The sequence below is a fragment of the Macrobrachium nipponense genome, chromosome 4, assembly GCF_015104395.2.
Source record: "Macrobrachium nipponense isolate FS-2020 chromosome 4, ASM1510439v2, whole genome shotgun sequence".
Taxonomy (NCBI): domain Eukaryota; kingdom Metazoa; phylum Arthropoda; class Malacostraca; order Decapoda; family Palaemonidae; genus Macrobrachium; species Macrobrachium nipponense.
In genome coordinates, this window is record NC_061100.1 from 113033021 (window position 1) to 113049496 (window position 16476).

A 16476-nucleotide genomic window follows, 5' to 3' on the forward strand; every position below is an offset into this window, starting at 1 on the left:
GTGAAGTGAAGAAACTTCCTGGGCAAAGGGTGAATAGGGATCTGGAAGTAAGCATCCTTTAGGTCTATTGACAGCAAGAAGTTGTTGTCCCTTACTGCTGCTAACAATATCCGTGGCATCTCCATCTTGAACCTTGTCTTCCTGACAAAATGAGTCAAGATGGAAAAGTCTATTACTGGTTGCCAGTCGCCTATCGCTTTTGGCACTAGGGAAATGGGACTGTAGAACCCTGGAGAAGGACAAATTACTTCCTCTACAGCATCCTTGTTCAGCATTTTCAACACTTCCTCCCAAAGGGCTAAGAACTTAGGGAGTCGCGAGCATAAGTCTGATTGAGAAAGGGTCTGTCCGAGAGGGGGGTAGAGAAGTTGAATGGTAGTAGATATGCCACCCATTTCTCCACTCCATAACTTTACCACTTAGCCCACTGGCCTGCCAGACATCCCCCTGCTCATGGCAAAAGAGAGGGAGAGGCGCCCACTCTATTGACGACCCCCTCTGCCCCTTTCTCTAGAGCCCCTTCCAGGCTTGTAAGGGTGGGATTGAAAGGGACGCTGCTGCTTGCTAGACTTACCCTGAGAGTGGGACTGAGAAACCCTCGCCGAAGCAGAACCCTTGGAGGATTTAATAGGCGAAGATCTTCTGACCTGTCGCTGAGGAGGAAGGAGGCGGCGGGTGTCGTGAACGTGCCTCCGACTTGGATACTGTTTAATGAACTAACCTGTCCTTAATATCTGCCGTTGTCGGTCAATCGTATTCTCTAATTCAGTCCTTGGGAACAGAACCTGCAAATCAAGATCCACGTCTCCTGGCTAGGAGGAGGTTGGCCCACAAGTTTGCACTAAGGTCTGCAACAGCCTAGTGAGTGAGGAAGAACTAAACCTCCTACAGACCTATCTGAAGCAAGGCAATTTTGGCTAACGCGGTGGACCACAAGTCAAGTCATGAGGCCATGTTTAAGTCGCATCATGTCCAGGTTAAGGTGATGAGGCATCAAATGAAGTACATTAGTCGAGAAGTACTTCCTGTCGCACGCGAGGAGGAGGAAGAAACTTGGATGACTCCTTGGAATGCAGAGAGCCATCTCGGTCCAACACCAAAACTTTCACATGTTGAAAGACAGACCGAGCGTGGCCCGACAGGGGAAGTTCAAAAGAAGTCCTAGGATCCTGACTGGCACCCAGCAAGGCCTCTATGCATGTAAGGGTGTAGAAGACTGAGCCTACATCCCACACTCAAGTTTGTTTAACTCACGAATGAGATCAACAACCTCTGCGAAGGAAGACAAAAACTCTTTGAGTGTCTCCCTCCTCCTGCTCTGGCAATGGTGACCAATGACTTGAAGAAAAAGGCTTGGCAGCATCATCCTCCTTTTGCACAACACTGATGAAGCTTCCCGAGGAAGCCTAGCATTCTGGACATTATTGGTAGGAGAGAAATCTCAAACTCGAAGACCCTGCGACTGAAGGTTCCCAGGCGTCATCAAGCAACGACACTTGTGCAGTCCCGGCTCGAACTGCATACAGGCTTTTGAAGAACCATGTACACCATCACTGAAATGTCTTTGTTTATGTCAACGGCCGACATCTGCAGCACTGATGCACGGGTGATTTGAAAACAATGCTCGGACACCAATTCGCATTACATCAAAATTTTCATGTTTTTTTAAAATTTTAAAATATTTTCTAGCTCGCATTAAACCGAAAACTTGTTAATTAAACATGTTAATTGAGAGGTGACTGTATCATTTCTTACGACCTCAATCGCATGAAAGATGAATAAAAATTCATTACACTTTTACTCAAGTTAGTTACCATTTAGAATTAACAGTTTTTAACAAGCTGACAACTTTAATGCAACTCTTAATGGATGTGCAATAGTTATGATAACTAACTTCAGCAAACCTAAAATAGTTAGTAGTTGCATGAATTAGAAAGTGGTTATTAATGATAGGAAATAAAATTTATTAATTATTAGAGAAGCCATAAATTTGGTAAGCCTGGTTGAATATGGCCTTCTGAACATCTGATTTTAGGCCTATTCAAACACAAACTTTGATTTAATGTACACTAACCATGGAATCTACTAAAACAGACTGAGCTGATGCATTGTGATATGATGGATCAGCTGGTACAGACAAATGCTGCCAGTACTTTATGATAATTACTTGAACAGTACTGGCATAATAATATAATAATAATAATTAACAATGTTAACCAACTAAGATTATTATAACGAGTCAGGCTGCATAGTAATGACATCTGGAATAAGATTAGCTTACAGTAATGAGGATCACTGATAACAGCGTACAGGCAACCTCAGAGCCATTCTTATAAATGTAGCATATATGCCATCAAATGCATGAAATGAAAAAGTATCAATAACTCCTTTGGTCAATACAGAAAACCCTCAACTTATCAGATGTTTAAGGGTCTGACTTTCCGATGTAAAACAAAATCTAAACATTATTAGCCAATAATTTAGTCCAATTGAACATTAAGACATCACACAGTTGTTGCATATTTATAGCTTAAACTATTCTAGCCTAAATCTAACAGCACTATACACTTATCAAAATAAAATTTATCTATAAATGCATCAGATCTAAATAAGAAGTATGGTTTAAAAAGCCATTATAATAATCCTATGGATGAGTAAAGAAATATGATAATAAGTTGAGGTATGATAAAAGATTTATGAACCAAAACTAGTTTCAGATATTTATTCAATACTACAAAAGATCAATGAAAGTTATGATACAAATGTCAGGTACATCAAATGTAAGAAACCTAAAATACTAATAGACTGAACTTGAAAATTAATTTCCAAATAAAAAGCTCAGTAGAATTTGATCAGTTGATTCTTTCTTGTATTACTACCCAAGTAACTGGTTTATTTTTTCATAACCTGCATTAACCAAGAACTTGAATGTGACATCCTCTTTAAGGCCACCTAATTCATCACTTGTGAGCAAATCTTCTGCTGGAACTAACAGCTCCTGTACCTCACTACCTGCATTTCAAATACAAAACAAGGATAAATTTATTACTGCGATCAAAACAGGCTAATGGATTAATGAAGTTTAGATTATATTAAGAAACTATTTCTGGCATAAACTTCAAACTGTTTATCACTGACTTTTGCCTAATATTGTACTTTTACCGTACATTGAATGGAAGTCTTGACATGACCTGTCCATAATATTGCTATGCATTGGTGGTAGCAAATTTTGTTATTTTCTTTGGCCAAAATTTGTTCAAAGAGCATTTAACCTAAAACAGAAGTGGAAACATTGGGAGATGCATTCATGTTCATGATTTTAATTTCTTATTTTCTTTCATGGGGTAAGATGTGTTCCATTCATAATTATGGTAACTGAAGAAAAGCAAAGGTACCATTACATTTCAGATGTCTACCATAAAAAGTATGTAAATATACTCAAACTGACCCCATGCATGGATAAATAGAGACTTGAGAGTAGGGTTACTGCCCCTCCCTCATTAAAAGTTAATGGTTCATGAATTAAACAACACTCAATACAGAGTATGTATGAACACCAATAAATTAATTTAAAAACACTAAACACATATAACACTAGTATCTCAACTAAACAAACCTTAATTTAGACAATGCTATTCACTTCAGCAAAATAAACAAAAATTGTTTTCATACTTTTGCGTTTTTGGTTTTGAAAGTATGAGCATTTTTTTATCATGTTAAAAGTGCAATCACATGCTCAGAAATTCTATGGTGTTTAGTTAGATAAAAGTGTAATTGAAAGTATATGTACTATGCTTTTGATTCAAGAATGGGCAATTACAATGTATAAACAGTTCCTTACATAAATCCTTTAAAAATAAATTTGTTTCATTGTGTGAGCATATGCTCTGAAATTTTAAGATTTGTAGCTAAAAAAAAAAAAAGTAAAATTGCACTGTATGTGTACTACTGCAGAGTAGGAAATCATTGTTAAAACAAATGTTCCTGACACAAATGTTTTTAAAGTGATCTGAGCCATAATTTCATTGTGTGAGCACACACTGGCATCCGAAGATTTTGGGTTTATAGAGGTGCAACTGCTTCAGCCTACCACTTCCACACCCCATGAACTTGAAATACATATCTATTATGTTTTGAGTCACCACAATCTCACTGTGGCCTCATTACCTGTCTATTTGTTGACACATTTTCTCTTAAAGTTATTGTGGTATACTTCTTTCTTTTGTTTATTAATACAAATCCATTACTTTTAACTAGGGTACACAATCCTTGATTCCACAGTTCTTTTCAACAGATTTTCAAACAACACAAGAAGTGAGACAGTTACTACTTGGGACCTGATAAAACTAATAGTACATATGCTAACATACCAGGACCAGCAGATCACCTTTTTCCTCTATTGGAGAATGTAGTGCCTGGCATTTGCCAGATGCATGAATAGAATATTAAAAATAATGGCATTATATTGAAAAACTTTTGTTTTTTGATAACTTTCTTAACCCTTAGCCTTAGGCTCCTCTTAATATTAGGCTAAAACATGTTAAAGCATAGTTAGAAAAAGGGGTTCTAAAGCTTCTTTTAAAATACTAATCACCTTACCTTGTGTAAAAGCCAGTTCTATAGTTTTAAACAGCAGAGTCTCACTGATGGATTCCAAGGGGTTATCCGTATCCATGTGCTCCCATGAATTTCGTAAAACTGCCCTTACCCAAATGAGCTTCTTAAGATCACCAACATCATCTTCAGGTACAAATGCCAGCAAATCTAATGCTTTCTTGAAATCAAACTCATTGGCATAAGTATTTTCTTCACCAGTGTATAGCTACGGAATAAAAATTTAAATTTGAAAATACAGCTAATTTTATCAGCATTAACAACCTTATAAATAGACAAGAAGATAAATGTATTCAGATTAAAATAATTTATAGGGAATAAAACAGTTCAAGCTCCACATTACAACACACCTTTTTTATTTGTACTGTACTAATAATGTAACCCAAGGATTCTGTTACTTCAACAGGTACAGGTATTTTTGGATCCCATCCGAAAAGTAATGGAAATGATACTAGTCATGAATAAGGAACAATTAAAATTACTTTTAGGCTTTGGGGCCATTAATACAACAAATAAGGGCTCCCTGGTACACAGACAATAAAAATCTATGGCACCATGCCAAATCTTCCTGAAGGACAGGAGTCTGTTTTAAGAAGGTGAACTGATGCTCATGAAATGAAAAATGACCATTTCTTGGCCCTCACAACTTTTGTGTACAGTATTCAAAAAGGGACTTGTCAGCAAAGATTAAACAACTGGGCAATATTTCTTTGTTCACCCAAAATCAACACAAGAATCTATAATTGTATATACTCTACAGGTAGAAACTGGTTGATGATACTGTTGAGTCTATAAGAAATAAAACATCTACAATGACTCAGCTAATTTCATTAAAGACTGGCAATTCAGGTTACCTAGAAGTCAGGTCTACAACCAACTACAGTAGTGCCTCAGGTTACGAAATTAATCCGTTCCGAAACGGCCTTCGTAACCCTCATCCTTCTTGGGAACCGAAAAAACTCCCGAAGAAGAGGGGGCTACATTACAAAAATACCCTGGCGACCTCCCGATACTTCCATCGACGAATCAATGAAAGAAAAGGAAGGAGAAGCAGGAGCAACGCTACTATGGGGGTTGACTACTGCGTAAGACGAAACATGGGGAATAGTAGAAAAGCCCTCCCAAGAAGGAAGTGGAGACTCTCCGATGTTCACTCTTACCATAAAATTTCCTCCACTGCTCCAAAGGCCATGCCCGGCATTCCGTACAAGGATTCATAATCGTACAAAAATTGGAACGACACCTACTGCAAGTGATGTGAGGGTCCGTCACTGACGAAGCCAAGAAACAAGAACACGGGAATCCAGGAATTCCGGGGAACCAACGCTGACGTTGAGAAGGAGCAGAAGGAGCCATAATATTAGATAAAAACACACACAAACACACTAAAGGAAAAAAATGGGCAAAAACCAGGAAAAAGGCCAAGATAGGAAAAAACCCAACTCTCGTCCCAAGGCGGTAAAGAAAGACTGGCATAGATGTTCGGCGTTTGACCACTCTTCACCCGATCTACGCATGCGTTGCCAGATACCACAAGATTCCTTGCTTTCATCTACTTTTTTACCGGATCCAGTTAGGCCCTAGAAATTATCCTATTGTTAAGACCGAGGGTTTGTTCGCGTATGAACAAACTAATTTTCTATACAAGCCCATTAACCAAAATTGGCTTTATTCACAGTATAAAATTTCCTCAAACATTTTCTGATTTCTTGGAGACAGAAGCAGAATATGTAGCTAAATAAAAATGTGCTGAATTTCTGGAATATATTAAGAGAGTAATTGGAGCTGGGCAATTTTTATGATCAATGGATTTCTATAAAAGGTATCTTTACTTTAAAAACTTAAGTTGTTTCATTACAAAATCATCAGTCATAATTAATCTGAACTGCTATTGAGCTGGGAGGTTAAAAAGCTATGAGCTCCAGCTTCTGTGAATGTTTGATGTGATTAGCAGAGAAATTAGGAACAAGATAGATCAGAGGATCATAAATAGTAGAGCTGCGATAGGGGTAATACCTCAGCAATGGGCAGAGATCAACCAACACTTGGACAAGATATAGCGTGCCTCTTGTGAATGGATGAGTGATGAAAAACATTAGTCATTAATGACTAATGTAAAATTAGCCAAGATATACTGAAATTTTTAATTATTGATATTTAGTAGTATTTATTTCAGTTGTGATTTAAGTTGTTTTCCAAATCTGTGACATATTTATACACATATGGATAATATATGCAGGCACTGTGATGGAAGAATAATTTTGTAAATAATGACAAAGACCAGTCACTCAATGTACTTGTAATCCATCATTAATCTGCCTTCACTTTACTGATACTTGTTGATTTTTAAAACTGTAAAAGTTCTGGCTGTATGCTACAGTATGAAAAGTAGACCATTCAGAAATAAATTTAACTCTTACTTTCTTAATCTTAAGCCCAAGTCAACAGGCATTAGGAATTAACTACAGACTTCCATGGACTTCTTTTACTGATGCTTACCTAAGGCGACAATAGTTTAGTAGTTTTAAGAAATATATAATTACATTCATGTTCCAATTCCTTTACGTGTTTTCCCCTTCTTTCCTTTATGTATTTTCCAAATTTTCTCCATACAACATTGTCTAACAAAGTACACAAAAGCTACAAATATTAACCCTAGGAGAACCAGGCTGCAAATACAGCTGGTAAACCACAACTTGAAAGGGCTAAATACTATTACAACATAACAACCTTGCTGATACTGAAAAAGACAAGACATATTCCAACACCAAAACAAGGCAAAAAAGGGATTTTGACGTAAGGAAAAATCTATTTCTGGGCGATTGGCTCGTGTCGCCAGCGAAATATCCTTTAATCTATTATTTCTAGGGTAAATGTACTAACACATACCAGAGAATAAATAAAATAAAGAAAAAGGTCAGTATAACTGACTCGCTCACCCTCCAGGAGGGTGTCGGTATGAACACTAGGCCGAGTGAGACCACAACCACGAGCCAAATGCCATAGAAATCTCCCACTACCAAATCCCTCCAAGAGGGGAGCCGACCCACAGGGTGAGCAGCTCGTACTACTACTACTCCATCCCATGCTGTCGACTGCTGCGCCCCTGGTGGCCATCCTGAAGTTAGCAGACAATCTTGGCGAAGGGATGGGTAGGGTGGGATTTCGCTGGCGACACGAGCCAATCGCCCAGAAATAGATTTTTCCTTACGTCAAAATCCCTTTTCTGGGCTCAGCTCGTGTCGCTGCGCGAAATCGTACCAGAGAAATAGCACAAGATTGTAAACAAAAGCAATAAATAATCATAGGTCTCAAATAAAATAAAGTAAAAATAAAAAGAATATAATTGCTAAAAAGATACAAATACACAGTGATACAAAGTAACAATATGCTTCAAATTACCCTTAATTCTAAACATGTTTCTTAACATAAGGTAATTTACATATGTACAGAGGTAAATTGGCTTACATGTAACAGAATGGTATCTGTGTAAAGGCATGTATCAAAATATAATAGCAATTCAAACAATCAAATTAATCAACAATGATAATATATATATAAGGAATGTATATGACTTAATATACAAAACCCGTAACCATTATAAATGAGATGTATCCCCTAGCATAAAAATAAGGGGGTAACATCCATGAGATCAATATGCATAATCATCTGTGAGTGTCCCTAGCACAAAAATAAGGGGCACTCACTACCTTATTAAAAAGCAGCTAAGGCACAAGGTGAATGTAAAAGAACACTGTAGGAATAGACGAACCGTTGGGTGAGGCAGGTAGAAAGGAGGACTGAATCTTCTACTACAAATTAACTAGAGTCAGGGGAAACTATGTTTCCCGCTGCTACTGCTGAAAATTTCAGAGCTTCCAAGGACTTAAGGTAATGGCGTTTGAACACTGTCGGCGATTTCCATCCGGTATATTTTTTCAACTCATCAAAGTTCATGTGTTGGAAATAATTAATTGAGGTGGCTACTGCCCTGACATCATGTGCTTTTGGGAAAGAGTCAGGATTGGCTTGTTTGATAAAGTACAGGATTTGTTGCCTGATGCCTTTAATGGATAAAGTTCCACCTTTTTCCCTCTTAAAGAGGGGCCCCGATGAGGATGAGGAGGTCCTGGATAGAAAGGCTCGTAAGGCTGAAACTGGACAAAGGGATACATCTTGTGGAAGAGGTAAAACTTTCCAAGGTTCCCACCTCATCAAAGGATCTTCATTTTTTGCCAAAAAGCTACGTTCCGGAGAAAGTAGTACTTCCCCTGTGGAAGGAATTGAATATGATCCGGATCTCTGGACAAAGCCGACAGTTCTGAAATTCTTGCTCCTGAAGCCAAGCTTAATAAAAATAGGGTTTTCCTTAGGAGCATCATAAACGAGCATGTGTCATTATCGGTTCGGAAGCCAGTTTTAGAACATCGTTTAAGAACCATGAAACTGACGTAGGCCTCACAGAAGGCCTAAGTCTAGCACATGCCTTAGGAATAGACGAGAAGTAGGTATCCGTCAAGTCTATGTTAAATCCAAATTGAAATATCTTTTTCAAGGCTGACTTGTTTGTCGTAAATCGTGCTAGCTGCTAAACCTTTTTCAAATAAGGATCTGAAGAAGGATATAGCTGAATTAACTGTCATGATTCTGATATCTGGAACTCTCCTCAAGGAAGGTTTGCTAACTTTTGACAGCAGCATCATACTGCCTCAAAGTTGAATCCCTTTTATCGGATTCCAAGAAGAGAATATTCTGAGGGGTCAATATTCGCATCTCTTTTAGCCGCAAACTTCATGAAATCCATAAAGTTAGGGTTTTGAGAATCCCTGAGGAAGCGAACACAGTCTTCGTTTTGTACTGACTGGGAGAGCTTGGGACTGGGGATCCGAAGGGGACGAAGGCCCAGTTCCAGAATCAGGGGTACCAATTGCTCTTCGGCCAGTCTGGGGCTACTAGAGCCACTTGACCCTTGAATGTCCTGAGTTTGTCCAATACTTTCATAAGGAGATTCACTGGAGGGAAGACGTAAATCTTCCCCCAGTTGTTCCAGTCTAGAGCTAGGGCGTCCGTGGCGTAAGCCAGAGGGTCCAGGTTGGGGGCTACATAACACGGTAGTTTGTGGTTCGCTTGGGATGCGAATAGGTCCACCATGAAGCCTATGGGACTCTTTGAACGGATCCATTGGAACGAACTGTCGTCTAGTGACCATTCCGACTCTAGGGGTATGATCGGGATAGGGCGTCTGCTATGACGTTTCTGACTCCAGCTATGTGGGTGGAGGAAAGATGCCAACTGAATTTGTCTGCCAGGGAGAAGATGGCTATCATGACGTGATTTAGATGACGTGACTTGGAGCCTCCTCTGTTTATGCAATGTACTACCACTGCGCTGTCCAGGACTAGCTTTATGTGGGAGTACTTTGGTGGGAGTAATCTTTTCAGAGTCAAGAATACTGCCATTGCCTCCAGTACGTTTATGTGAAACTGACGGAACTGAGGTGACCAAATCCCTTGAACCTTTTTGACTTGGGAGTACCCTCCCCAGCCGCTTAAGGACGCGTCTGTGTGGATGGTGATCCCTGGTGGAGGGAACTGAAGGGGTACTGACACTGATAGATTCTTGACTTTTGCCCACGGTCGAAGCCGATTCTTTAGAATCAGAGGCACTGAGGATAGCTTGTCCCTGGACCTGACATTTGCTCGTGAGCGCCAGATCCTGGTTAGGTCTTTTAATTTGGCTTTCATCAAGATGTTCGTTACTGATGCAAACTGGAGAGAGCCGAGGATCCTTTCCTGAGCTCTCCTGGATGCCAGTTTGTGATTCAGAAATTGCTTGACTGACTTCGCTATTTCTTTCCTTTTGGTAGATGGAATCGACAGAGTGTGTGAGGATAGATTCCATTGAATGCCTAGCCACTGAAAGTTTGACTCTGGAGTGAGTCTCGACTTGGATTTGTTTATCTTGAATCCTAGATATTCTAGGAACTGGATCACTTTCAGTGTGGCCTTGTTGCATTCTTCGACTGATGGGGCCCAGATCAACCAATCGTCGAGATACGCCACTACCATAATCCCTTGCGCTCTGAGCTGTTGTACTACTACTTCCGCTAGCTTCGTGAACACCCTGGGTGCCACGTTGAGCCCGAATGGAACTACCTTGAAGGAGAATGTCTGGTCTCCTATCTTGAATCCCAGATATGGACGGAAGTGTCTTGCAATAGGGATATGATAGTAGGCGTCTGTAAGATCGATAGAGGTGGTGACGGCCCCACGGGGAAGTAAGGTCCGCACCTGTGAGATCGTGAGCATCTTGAACTTGTCGCAGCGGATGGCTAAGTTTAAGCGGGACAAGTCTAAGATTACTCTTCTTTTGTTTGAGCCTTTCTTTGGCACGCTGAACAAGCGACCTTGAAATTTTAACCTCTTGACTTTGGCTATAGCTCCTTTCTGAAGGAGGTCCTCTGCGTATTCTGTCAATTCTTTGGAAGGAAGTTGACGGAAAGGTCTGGCTGGAGGTGGGTTCGTCAACCAGCTCCAACCCAGCCCTTTTGACACTATGCTCTGAGCCCACTGGCTGAAGTTCCACCAGTGGCGAAAGTGAAACAGCCTCCCTCCTACCTGAAGTTCTTCATTGGTTCTTGTAACCACCTCGGCCTCCTCTGAAGTGCTTTCCCCTATTGAAGGGGTCTCCCGATCCTCTTCCACGAAAGGACCGCTTACCTCTGCCTCCCTTGCCGAGCGGTCATACTTCTGAGAAGCTTGACTCTCGAAGGCTTGATTGTAAGCTGGAGAGATGGCATATGAGGTGGAGGGTTGAAGGCTGAGGGGATATCACATAAATAGGTTGTGATTGACCTTTAGACGTGGAGGGTTGGGCTGTCTGCACTAACGGCACAGCTGGAACTTGCTGGGGGAAGCGCGGTTGTTTCTTTTGGTAAGGTTGGAAACGTCTGGGTTTCCTTTGTCCCTTACCTTTAGGTGTCAGGTCTTGCCTCCTCCTAGCCGTAAGACCCCAACGGTCTTTAAGGCTCTGGTTCAACCTCGTAGCCTCTGCCTGTACTTCCTTAACCATGGCCTCTGGGAAGAGATCTGCGCCCCAGATGTTGGAAGAGAGTAACCTATTCGGTTCGTGACGAATGGTTGCCTCTAGCAGGACATGCTTCCTACAATTCGTCCTAGCAGTGGCAAACTCGAACATATCTGACTGCACCGTTTGAGTCAGGGCTTTGGTCATAAGCTTAAAAATTGGTTCTGAACCATAAGCCATGGTTGCTACCTCAGACATAGCCATCGAGTTGATTGATCTGGCTAGTCGTGATTTTGAGTCAAATTCAGCCTGAATAAGACTATCTGGGAGCCTGGGTAGCTTTTCGCCAAACTGCTCCATAGCACAGTCAGGTTTGAGTTTGCCAGCTGAGAATGTATTTGGCAAGTCTTCCCACAATTCTCCGATTGAAGGGAGCAATGGAGATGTGGGATCTGCTTCTTTCAACTGAGGCATGGGTTCCCCCTTCTGAGCTGCTGAGATGGTCGACCTTGCTATCTTGGTTAGGAACGGGAGCGGGGTACTTTCATCCATTGTGAAAATGGTAAAGGGACTTTTAAATGGTTGTACTTTGGTGTTTGAACAATCCATGTCCTCTAAACATCTGAGCCATTCTCGCTGAGCCTGGTCTCTAGAATAGAGGACTGTCTCCTTTGGTACCCTATCGTCCCGAACCATAGCCGAAGGCGTGAGCCTTGCGTAGCCTATAAAAGGAGGCTGTAGGCCTTCCGGGTAGAACTCGAAGTCCTCTATTCTTCGAGTTCCGAACTCCGGTATGGAGATAAGACCATCCTGGAAGGGGGCATATGACGCTACTCTCCAAGGATTGTTCATGGAGAAAGCGGGCAGCGAGTCATACGGGGGAAGCTGAGATCCACTAGTGTTGGAGGTTGAGGGAGAGGCTAGAGGGGCTTCTCTTAGACCGGCTATAATAGAATCCTGAGAAGTGATTCTGTCCGATAGGCGAGATATCATTTGTTCCTACATACTACTTAAGGGTACCCACTAGATCGCCCACCTGTTGCAACAGGCCAGCATTGGAGTCCAAAGCCGGAGCTGCTGCGGAGGTGGAGGGTAGGCTCTGAATAGGAACCAAAGGTAGCGGAACTGGTGAAACTGCCGGGGTACGAGATCTCTCCTTGGTTTACTTTTCGAGGACTTAGAGCCGGAGCTAGAGCCTTTAGACCTGTCTGGGCGGGATTACGAGCCGGAGACTTACGCGAGGAAGAAGACGAGGACGTCTTCTTCGAAGACGATGACGTCTTAGTCAAGGTCATTATTTTAGACTTGATCTTAGGCCTAACCGAAGCCTCAGGAGGAGTATACAGTTCATCAGCCGTAAAGCCTTGGAAGGATGGAGAAGTTGCAGGAGTAGAAGAGACAGTCAGACTCAAGGGAGACCCTTGGGTACCTGCATTACTTACCTCGACCAACAGGTCGTCTATACCTACCATAGGTTCAACATTAATATCCAGGGTAGCGACATCCGTGGAGATATCCTGGTCTTGTTCGGTTAAAGAGGCCGCCAGCTGTTGTTGGATGAATGGCAATAGACGGGTCCGCATCTACGGGTCGACGTACCCGTCGCCCTGCCTCCGGGAAAGATGAGCAATGCCAGACGCTTCTCAAGAATGTAGGGCTGACCCTTGGCGGCGTTCTTGCCAAAACCTCCGACCCAGGCCCGCAGGGTAGCCAGTGCTGTATCTCTTACTGCCGGAGCCTGTAAGAGAGGACGTATTTTAGACTTAAGAATCACTTAGAACTAAAACTTAGAGTATAACTTAAACTAGATGTCTTAAGTTAATAAATGATGGAAACTTAAGTACTAAAAGAAGCGAAGCAGCTACTGGAGGTGGAATACTTACGCCTTCCAAAGCTGGCTCACCAGATCGTAACATATGGTACACGTTTCATGGTACCAGACCTGGATGTCACCGTGCGGAGTCGCGCATGGAGCATGGACCGGCAAACTTCGTGTCCACAGGGTCCTGAAGTGTAGCGGAACATCCCGGATGCTCACAGTTGGTGGCCTGTAAGTGGGAAGACACATGAGTATCTTAGAGGGATAACACTTACAGACTAAAAGGCAAAAGAACTCCGTTACATGCCGGAGCTCGGAAAAAATTTGGGCATAACCCCTCCCTGCATTGCCTGAATAGGCTATAATCCCGGAAAGATCCGGTACAATATAGGGAGGGGGGGGGGGATTGGTTTAAGATAATTAAGATAACTTAAAAATAACTTAAACCTAAGCACAAGCGAACCGGACTAGGTCCAGTTGAAGCGGAGTGTAGTAACTCAGCTAACGGTAAGGTTAGTAGAGACCTGCTGTATGCACCTGTCCAACTATGGTTGGACTATCTCCTTCCGCTGGATACCAGAACTCCGATAGGGAGGAGCTCTAGTAAGGAGGGAAGGGCGAGGGGACATACGTGCTCGAGCTAACTCGGAGCGACAAGGCAGTAACGGAGGGGGGGGAAGGCCAGGGGCCCCCCCACAACGTACCACCCGCGGCCGGTACCGAGAAGCGGAGACGAGGTCAGATCCAGTCTGGGTCTGTCCGACTCCCTAGCCCCTACCGGTGGAGGGGAGAGTGGGGGAGGCAGGCTCGGGTATGTGAGGCGAGCAAGGACAGACCGACCCACCCCCGCCCGACTCTATGGAAGAGCGGGGAGTAGGGGAAACGGGGACTGGACAGGCGTCTGGCCGACCCGTGATCACACAGTGACCACGAGGCGATAACTGGGATACGGTAACCCAACCTAGGCCAACCAACTGATCAGAGAGAAGCTATCGGGAAGCAACCTGAACTGAAAAGCGGTAGCCTAAATGCCCATAGGGCAAAAACCAACTGATCAGAGAGAAGCTATGTGGAAGCAACCGAACTGATCAGCGGTAGAATAGGCTCTGCGAGCCGGGACCTAGGCTAAGCCAGACGCCAAACTAACCTAATAATGACAAAATACACAAATAAATAAAATAAAAAATGAAAGAAAGAAGGTAAAAAGCAGGAGAAAAAATCCAGGAGTGTACGACTAACCCGAAGGCAAGTCTACCACTCAAAGCTAGTCAGGGGCCGATACAAAGAACCCAGACTAGGGTCTGGATAGAAAAAGCCTACATAAGGTGATAAACATGCATGCATGACAACCTGAGTAGACCTTAATAACGCGGATAATCAAAATAGAGCGTAAATGAAAGGGGGGATGTTCCAGGTATGGAAGACCAAGAACGAACCCATCACGAGGCAGGACCATGCCGCCATGCTTCCGACCCCGAGAACGTATTTATACCTAAAAAACGGCAATACTGTCTCAGGGACGGAAAAAACGCACTAACCGTAAATACTGAGTACTTAACTTAGCTGCTGCAATAGCTGAACGCTCCATTATCGAAAATCCGAAGAAAGGGCACAAAAAACACAGAGAGAAAAATAGCACTTGTGACTCGTGCGAGCTAACGAAAAAGGATGTCCACCAGGGGCGCAGCAGTCGACAGCATGGGATGGAGTAGTAGTAGTACGAGCTGCTCACCCTGTGGGTCGGCTCCCCTCTTGGAGGGATTTGGTAGTGGGAGATTTCTATTGGCATTTGGCTCGTGGTTGTGGTCTCACTCGCCTAGTGTTCATACCGACACCCTCCTGGAGGGTGAGCGAGTCAGTTATACTGACCTTTTTCTTTATTTTATTTATTCTCTGGTATGTGTTAGTACATTTACCCTAGAAATAATAGATTAAAGGATATTTCGCGCAGCGACACGAGCTGAGCCAGAAATGAGTGTATCAGGAAGACCAAACTTCCTCTTCTGAGATACTAAACTAGAAAATTAATCTTATAATTGCAGATATAAAGGGTCTAAAAGCTAGCATAAAATAAAAAAAAATATCCTCAGAAAATAACCAAAATACTACTAGCAGACCACTAGTTACCCATTTAATTAGTCACCTGGGTAATAAGTATACCAAAAGTAACCTGAAATACCAAAAATAACTGCAAATCATTACTAAGCACTGGAAAACTAAACAAGAACAGAGACAAAGGCTGTTGTCATCTTAAATGAGGTACTGAAAGCACTTATTACTTACTATTAATAGATTCACATCAGCCATGCATCTCATGCTCAGCGCCGTTCATTTACAATGCTCCTGATTGGCTGTTGATAAGCTAATCACGGGGTTGGAAACTCTCAGTCTCTCTTGAGAGTTCACATAGGCAATCTACATTCCACCTCTTTGGAACATTATAGCTTTCATTACATCTCAGTTTTACTTACAAAAAAGGAGTGTTTCCCAATTTAATCACTAATCATCGTAAAGCCAATGATTTAAGGATTATAATAATGATAAAAGAATTATGTATTTCAGTAAAATTAAAGCTAAAATATCTATAGGAAAAAAACATGAAATTCTTAACATAAAATATATTCTTACATTCTTTACATGAAATCGCAGTGCATTCATCATTTATCATCTTGTGTTTTGTACAGTTTCGTAGATTAAGGGGGGCCGGCCGGAACCCTTACAAATAGGGTATAGGGCAAAGAATGCCAAGTCATGAAAAAATTCATGGAGCTTCGTTTGGCAATAAAGAATACATATACAAAATATTTCGTCAAAATTCCTCTTACTTTCGTAGTTACCGGGTAATTAGTAAGCGTAACTCAATAAGCCAAAAACATTGATCTGTACAAGAAAATGCAATATTTCTTCTGTTATCGTAAATTTTGATAATTATTGTCAAAGAAATTGTGACCAATGGCATCTGTAGAGATTTCATGAGGCAGCAGGAGGGAACTTAGTCAGTTTACCACCTTCCAGTG

At 41.9% G+C, this 16476-nt stretch overlaps 1 protein-coding gene across 1 annotated transcript in view; it reads right to left on the bottom strand.

The window, feature by feature from the left end:
- Window positions 1–2708: 2708 nt before the first annotated feature.
- The window catches only part of LOC135211075 (nuclear pore complex protein Nup133-like), a 255460-nt gene continuing 241692 nt past the window's right edge, over window positions 2709–16476 (bottom strand). The window contains exons 20-21 of the mRNA XM_064244133.1: window positions 4600–4822; window positions 2709–3012 (exon numbers count right to left, since the gene is read on the bottom strand). Of these exons, the coding sequence (XP_064100203.1) occupies window positions 2876–3012; window positions 4600–4822 (360 nt within the window). The 3' untranslated portion in view covers window positions 2709–2875. The remainder of the gene's footprint in view (window positions 3013–4599; window positions 4823–16476) is intronic.